General features: G+C 38.1%; 1 protein-coding gene across 1 annotated transcript in view; it reads right to left on the bottom strand.

The window, feature by feature from the left end:
* Positions 1 to 4,546: 4,546 nt before the first annotated feature.
* Positions 4,547 to 7,322, bottom strand: part of LOC133863221 (transcription factor MYBS3) — a 5,084-nt gene continuing 2,308 nt past the window's right edge. Inside the window, exons 2-3 of the mRNA XM_062299184.1 lie at positions 5,555 to 5,763; positions 4,547 to 5,284 (exon numbers count right to left, since the gene is read on the bottom strand). Of these exons, the coding sequence (XP_062155168.1) occupies positions 4,757 to 5,284; positions 5,555 to 5,763 (737 nt within the window). The 3' untranslated portion in view covers positions 4,547 to 4,756. The remainder of the gene's footprint in view (positions 5,285 to 5,554; positions 5,764 to 7,322) is intronic.

Raw genomic sequence — 7,322 nt, 5'->3', positions numbered from 1 at the left:
TTACTTGGTTGGGAAACGTTTGTGTTGGGTTACACGTCAGAGTTCAAGGTACAACCACTGCATAAGGGTATGTGAGTGCTACTACTTTGTAACTAATTTTGTATTCTGAATAGTCGATATCCTGGGTTTGGCTGCCCCGGAATGATTTTTCTCTTAATTGAGTTTCACTTTGTCAACAAAATATTTCTGTCATTTAAATTCCACAATTTAAATATTTTGTTGAACACTATCACACACTTAGTAAAATAAAAGTCATCTTTATTTTTCAGATATAATAGGTTGGATTAAAGCCACAAAAGTTTTTCCTTTCACAAACTTCTCTTACTACTGGTCGAGTCATTTTGCATATATATATATATATATATATATATATATATATATATATATGCTTGGCACAAAGAGAAATCTGTTAAATGCTTGGAAACCCAGCTAAGTAGTGCCAGAATCTGGAAAACTTCAATGCTGAAAAACTTGATTTCTATTACTCCTATTGGTTGGACTAATGTCGTGAGTTATGACATTCAGCATCGGAGGAAAACTAGTCTCTTGGCTAGCTAGCTAGTTTATGCAAGCTAGCTTTGCTTAATTGCTGTCATTAATTACTTAAAGCTTCAGAGAAATGCTGTTAGACATGGAAACAATTTGAGATCTGAAAAGGATATTGTACATGAAAGGTGTGATTTGGGATACTAAGCATAGGATTAACTGGAAGAAGAATTTTCGGGTTTCTAATGTAAATATTGAGCTTTGTAATAGTTGATTTGGATATATGTTTTACGTTGAGTTTTCCTTTCCCTTTTATTTTGGGAAAGACTTGATTGTTGGGGTTGGCCTGGTTTTGGCTGTGTAGTTTTATGTTCTAGTGTTGTGCTGGAAGTGCATGTGGTTGTAATTGTTGTTTGGTTTAATAAAATATTTAATTCATCCACCTAAAAAAAAAGGCGAAACTTGCCATGACAAAAGCAAAATTCTAGCTTGCTTAACTACTGTTTGCTGAAAAAGAAAAAAGAAAAGAAAAGAAAGAGAGAAAACTAAAGCTAGTAGAATCTGTGAGAAGAAAGGAGCATGGGGGGTTGTGATGCCAATGCCACAATATTGTCCTAAAGAGGGACATTTGGTTGCAACATCAAAGAATTAGCTGCTTTCAGGACCTCCTCGAATAATCCAAACTTGTGGGCATTGGCATCGTACAGAAGTTAGCTTTAAGCTTGCTTTCTCAGTGACCTTTTCACAGATATTCTCCTCTTTGCAGCATCGATTCTGCTCATCTTCTTCAGAATCCATTGCTTCCATTGCCTGCTAGACATTATTGAAAGTACCATCCCCACTATACCCATCTTTTGCTCCACCCCCAAATTTTATCCAAATGATCATATCAACTGAATGAGATGTGATATATTCACGTTCAAAACCTGAAGAAGAAACAACCAAACAACATCATGATCGATTCTCCAAATATTAGAAAAATATCAACAAAGAAGAAGCTATATTACCAAGACAAGAATTTAACGTGGTTTGACAAGATTGCCCATGTGCGTCTATAGGCAGCAACAACGATGTTTCTTCTGATCTACTAGTATCAAGGAAAATTACAGATGAACCATACCTCTCTCCCTCTCTCCCTCTCTTATGAAATCTCAAACTACCTCTAGGATGCGCAATGTGAGTTTACAAATTTCAACAGTGGTATCAGAGCGTTGAACACAATGTCAATATGGTAGATTCTAATGAAATTCTTGATCTGTTATCACCCCCCATAGTACTTAGAATGAACTAAAGAAGCGCATGACTTGCATGTATAATTGAGCGCCCATTGGGCTCTATGTATGGATGACACATGAACACTTGATAAAAGAACTTCTATTCGAGGGAGAGTGACGTCAATGTAACGATGGACTCATGCGTGATTGGGATAGATTGTTGAGTATACATATGCGAGTGAAAAATTATTAAGTCCCAAATTAAAAACATTATAAAAACGAGTGGTCAATATAATAAATTTATCCCAAACCCATTAGTTTAAACTTTCAAATTAAATAGTGTCCCGATATGTTAACGAAGTCTTCGGACCTCTTGGATTGAAGCAAGCTAGCTTTAATTTGGGTCTGTTTGACAGTTGGATTTTTGCGCTTCAACATTGAGTTACAAGAAATCAATTTATTGAGCTTGGTTTATTATTTTCCAATGCATTAGGAATATATTCATCATTCATGTTGGTTTTGACCTCTGGTAATTTCTTTGTTGAGGAAGACCTCATGTCGAGGACAAGTCTTCGATTGTACAACAAATATCAATGTTTCTTCGAAGAGCAGACTATGCATCATCCAAGAGATGACCCAATTAAGTAGTCAGCTTGACAGCCTCACCATATTTACCGAATAATACAATAGCAGCAATATCACCCCCTACAACTTAAAGACGAGCCAAATTAGAAAATTGTTAGCCCACAATACCCATCAAATAGTTTTTCCTAATGCCATTCTTGGGGAACTTTTGTTTCACAAGTGATACATCTCCCTAGATAAAACGAAAATGATTACATTTTTCATACATGTACGAGGGAGAAATTAAAGTTGTATATGCATTTGGATTGAGGTCCTTTGCCATTCCTTTGACTTGCCTGGGCCTACAATTTTAAGGATTCAGGTAGTTTGTTTAAAAAAAAAAAAAAAAGGAGGCCTAAATTGAGCCACGTAAGACTTTAAAGAACAATAATAATAATAACAAAAAAGTAAAAAGATGGTACGTTAGACAATCCCTTGAGGTGGTCAACCACTTCTTTATTTCCAAAGAGTGGTCGCATCACCGTCTTACCCTGTGAGGGAGTGGTTGGCCACTCTAGAACCCTTGGGGTGGTCACACCACTCCCTTGAACTATCAAGGGTTATGCACCACCACCCAAACAATTAGGGGTAACCTAAACTAGCCCTTAAGGGAGCAATCAGGTGTTTTGCAACCGCCTCCCTAAGCCCTAAGGTGTGGTGCACTTGGGGGTAGTCGCACAACCCCCCAAACTCTCAAGGGTTGGTTGCACCATCTCCAAACCCTCTCAAAGAGAAGCCCAACTACCCATTGGTTTTTTTTTTTTTTTTTTTTTTGCATTATTTTGTTAACTACAAATAGTTCAATTCATGCGGTTCATTTTGAATAAATGAAATTGCAAACCCTTGTAATACCAAAGAATTGCACGGAAGAATACCAAAAGCAATTTTCACTCTCTCTCGAACCTTCTCGCAGAATGCCCCTCCTACGAAGTCAGTGTTGCAGGGGGAGAGGGGTCCAAACCTCTCTCCCCCCCGGCATGGTTTTGTACCCTTGGTATTCTTGGACTAAGGGGTCCTTTTGGTCCTCCTTGGGTTTTCTCAATGGAGGTTAGAGTTTTCCAGTCTCTAAGACTGTGGAGTTTTGTTCCCCCCGGACTAGTTCCGGTGGTGGTTTTTCGTCCCTCCGATCTCAGATCCGATGGTGGTTTTTTGGTCCTCTAAGTTTGAAAGGACTAGGGAGGTTTGTGTTTTGTTTTTTCAGTTCTTATTTGTTTGTTGACAATAAAACATTTCAGAGAAGCTCTAAGGGGGAAGCAACCACCGCTCGTGTCGTTGGCAGCAGAGATTTGGTGAACTTCAGTTTGTCTCCATTCTTTGATTCTAAATCTACAAAGTTTCGCCGTCCTCAGTTCGACATGCGCCCTCCAGCCTTGCTCGCCGCCGCCGCCTTCTGGTCCAACCGCCGCGTTGTAACGGTCGAAATGATCGCTGGAGCTCGACGCGTGGTTCTCACGTGCCAGGGTGTGTTCATACCTTGGTCACGCGTGAGAGCTACGCTCCTTCCCTTTTGTTGTGTATGGTGGCTTTCGGTGCTCAAGGGCGTTTTGGGAGTTTGGAGGATGATGCTCAACGACAACTTCACCGACGGATGTTTCTGTTAGGATGTTTTCTTGTTTTTTACAGATTGTATTTAACAGGTTGCTCTGTGTCAAATTATCCTAATCATTGCTTTGTGCATAGATTTTATGACCGACTCTATAGTGCAAGTAGTAGTTTTTATGTTATCGCAGAGACACCTTTCTGTTGGCTAGGCTTATTTGTAACAAATGTTGATACAATCTGAGTTTTTAAGGTAACTGTAACGGGATACCTATTATGTGAGTCTCTGTAATATTCTGAGCATTGTCTCAGTTTAATTGTAACTTTGTTACCTTTTGGGATTGATTAATGAGATTTCTCCATTTTCCCTTAAAAAAAAGACAAAAAAAAAGAATTGCGCGGGCCTCGATCCATCCGCACCATGCAAACAGTAATATTAGACCATGTATTTGATGACCATTCCGGCCAAGACCACTAATGACAATAAACATAGAGGCCTCAGGAATATTGTGAAGTTTAATTCTTTCACTACCTAAATATATGCCACAACTGTCAAATTTTTACCGAAGAGCAGTGGAGAGAATCAAGGTTAAGAGCATCTCTGCCCAAGAATAAAGGAGCAAAGATTACGAAAATTACAAGGCATAGTTTACCACTAAGAGCTCATCTACAAACATCGGAACTGATTGGCCAAATCGATTCAATTATTTCAACTGCTAGCTGTTTACACAGAAAGAATAATATTTTCCTACGAACTTGATCTAACCTATGTTATAAAGACCGGAAATTCTTCATTCTAATAAAAAAATAAACCGAGATGCTTTAGCGAAAATATAATTGTACAAAATCAAGAAAAGGAAAAAGGATATTAACTCTGCTCTCTTCTCCCGATTTCAAACTGCTTGGATTACACTACTCTCGCCCTGCTTGTTTAAGTCAGACCCACTGACTGGAGCATTTGCATGAAATGCTGACTGCCTTGAGGGCTCTCCTATCAATTTTAACGACAGTGGTGAAGGTTCTCTATGGCGTCTCTCAGCCTCTTCGAGACTGAGCTGAGACATGCCAACAAGTTCATCAACATTGACAGGCTCCTTGGGAAGGATTGGAATTGGCTTCAAGACCTGATGATGTGACGGCTCCGCACCCTTCTCTTCCTCCATAGGAAATGTATTTGGTGGCCAGAATAGGAATGGAGAAGGTAGATAAGCAGGGACCAATCCAGGAAGCATTGGTGCCAGTCCAATTGATCCCGTCACACTTTCCTCGGGTTCTTTTAATTTTTCTTTAGATGTGGCTTCCATAGGTTCAAATTCCGATTTGAGGGAGAGATTTAATGAAGGTAACGCGTCGGCATTATCAGCTTCACTTGCAGAAGGCAACAATACTTGTTCTTCTGGCACAGATGGTGGATCCATGGCCTGCCATAAAGTATCAAAATAATGAACGAGAAAAAAGAAAAAATCATTGAACTAAGAGCTTATTATAACCATCATTAATGAACAATAAGCAGGGTTTCTCTATTTTGCTCTCCAACACTCTCGTGTTTTTCTTCAGCAAAGTGATGCATGACATAATTGACACGGAAAATCTAGATGGTATGGGCCTATAATTTGGCTGTGATCTGTGCACAAATAGTCGATTGTTTTTACGTGTGAAACGCCTAAGATAACATAAGAAGCAAGACAAACCATATCAGGAACCATGTCAAAAAGGCTGGAACGTCTCTTTCGTCGGTTAGCATTAGTCTGCCGGATAAAGTATTTCTGGGCATGGCTTGCCACTTGTGTAGGAGTCCTTGAGATGACAAAATTCCGTGCTATACCACGCCAGTCCCCTTTCCCCAACTTCTGAAGGCCAATTAAGAACAGCCGATGTTCCTCTTCTGTCCATGGGACACCTGAAGACCAAATCCAGTACAAGAAGAAAAAGAACCAAGTTAAATCATAGATAATTACTACGTAGATTTCATAGATAACCGATTATAGAATGGAATGGTAACAATCTTTATTTGTCTGTCACACATTCCATGAGTAACATTTGATATCATTCAAGACTCAATATAAAAGCCAGCAAAATTCATGAGAAAAAACCAGTAAATTAGAGCACTGATGGTTAAGAAAGTATACAACAAAAGAACCAATGATGATAGGTTGAACGCACTGTGTGATTTGTAGGTGACCTAAAGCAGATTCGCTTTATGTTGAAAGCATGAAGCATAGGGTCAAGGTATGGGGAGATGCTAAACAGTAGCCTAATTATTCACACCCCTACAGAGTCTAAATATCTGAAACATGGGCTAATGCAAAACAAGCAAAGAAATGGCTGGCAGAGATTACCTCAAAAGTAGCCAATGAGCTGTATACTACAATAAGGCAGAACAATCATGATGGAGTTAATGTCTACCTGCAGATTTTCTTTCGTTATAAAAGGTCTATCAGGTTTTCACCTTTATAATGAGGCCCTACATGCAAAGTGGGAGATCTTTCATAATCTTTTGAGATACACCCTACAATATGGGGTTAAAAAGCCAAAATAAATTATTTTAGCCCTTATAAAGAGAAAACTTATTCTTAAACCCTTTCCATGTTGATGAGGTACAAAAGAAGAAAGAACTGCAAAATCCGATCCAATTTATTGTAATCGATTAGTTAACAGTCCAGCTAGCTAAAACTTAGGCACCTGAAACAATCGTGCTGAGTACTACTACTAAGAAGATACTGGAAAAAATCTTACAATCTCTTTGACCTCAGTAGGATAATCCACCCAAGAGCCATCCGCCTTGACAACAGAGACAACCTTATTTCTCCCTTGACAATTCTTTACCATTCTAAAGAAAAACTCGGTATTATAGTGTAAGCTTTCTTCAGTAGTAATCTTAGTAATCGTGTTACTATTATTTCTTTTTCTTATCTTTTGCAAGTAAAAGATAAGAGAAACTAAAATATGGAAAATGTTCCAATGTATAAAGAGAAATTAGAACAACTCACTCTTCCAACGACCCCACCCCACCCCCCAACCCAACCCATTAAAGGTTTTATAAAATATTATTTAGTTATGTACATTAGAATTCATCCAAAGCCACATGTTGCACCTAAAGATCAGTATTACCAAGGGCAGAGCAAGATAAGAACCGAAAATATGAAGAGAGATTTTTGTCAATATCAAAACATAAAATTCTAAATCAAACAATTGTTTTCTTGACAAATAGTAAAATCTAAAGACGATGATATAGCTAGAAATAAATATGGTGACAAATTGTTAAATTAAAAAATTTACATCTTTCGATGAATTTTTTTTTTTATTTTTGCTTGCTTATTCAATGTCAACTTCTTGCAAATAATATACTGTTGTACTTTGTTTCATATAGTGACTTTCTGTTCATGAATTCACATGGGTTTAGCCACTATCATGAGAATGTGTATCATAGAAAAAGAAATACATTATCCATTAGTCCAG

The sequence above is a fragment of the Alnus glutinosa genome, chromosome 3 (genome assembly GCF_958979055.1).
Source record: "Alnus glutinosa chromosome 3, dhAlnGlut1.1, whole genome shotgun sequence".
NCBI classification, from domain to species: Eukaryota; Viridiplantae; Streptophyta; class Magnoliopsida; order Fagales; family Betulaceae; genus Alnus; species Alnus glutinosa.
The sequence above is the reverse complement of the archived record's forward strand: the minus strand, read 5'-3'. Positions and strand labels throughout refer to the sequence as shown.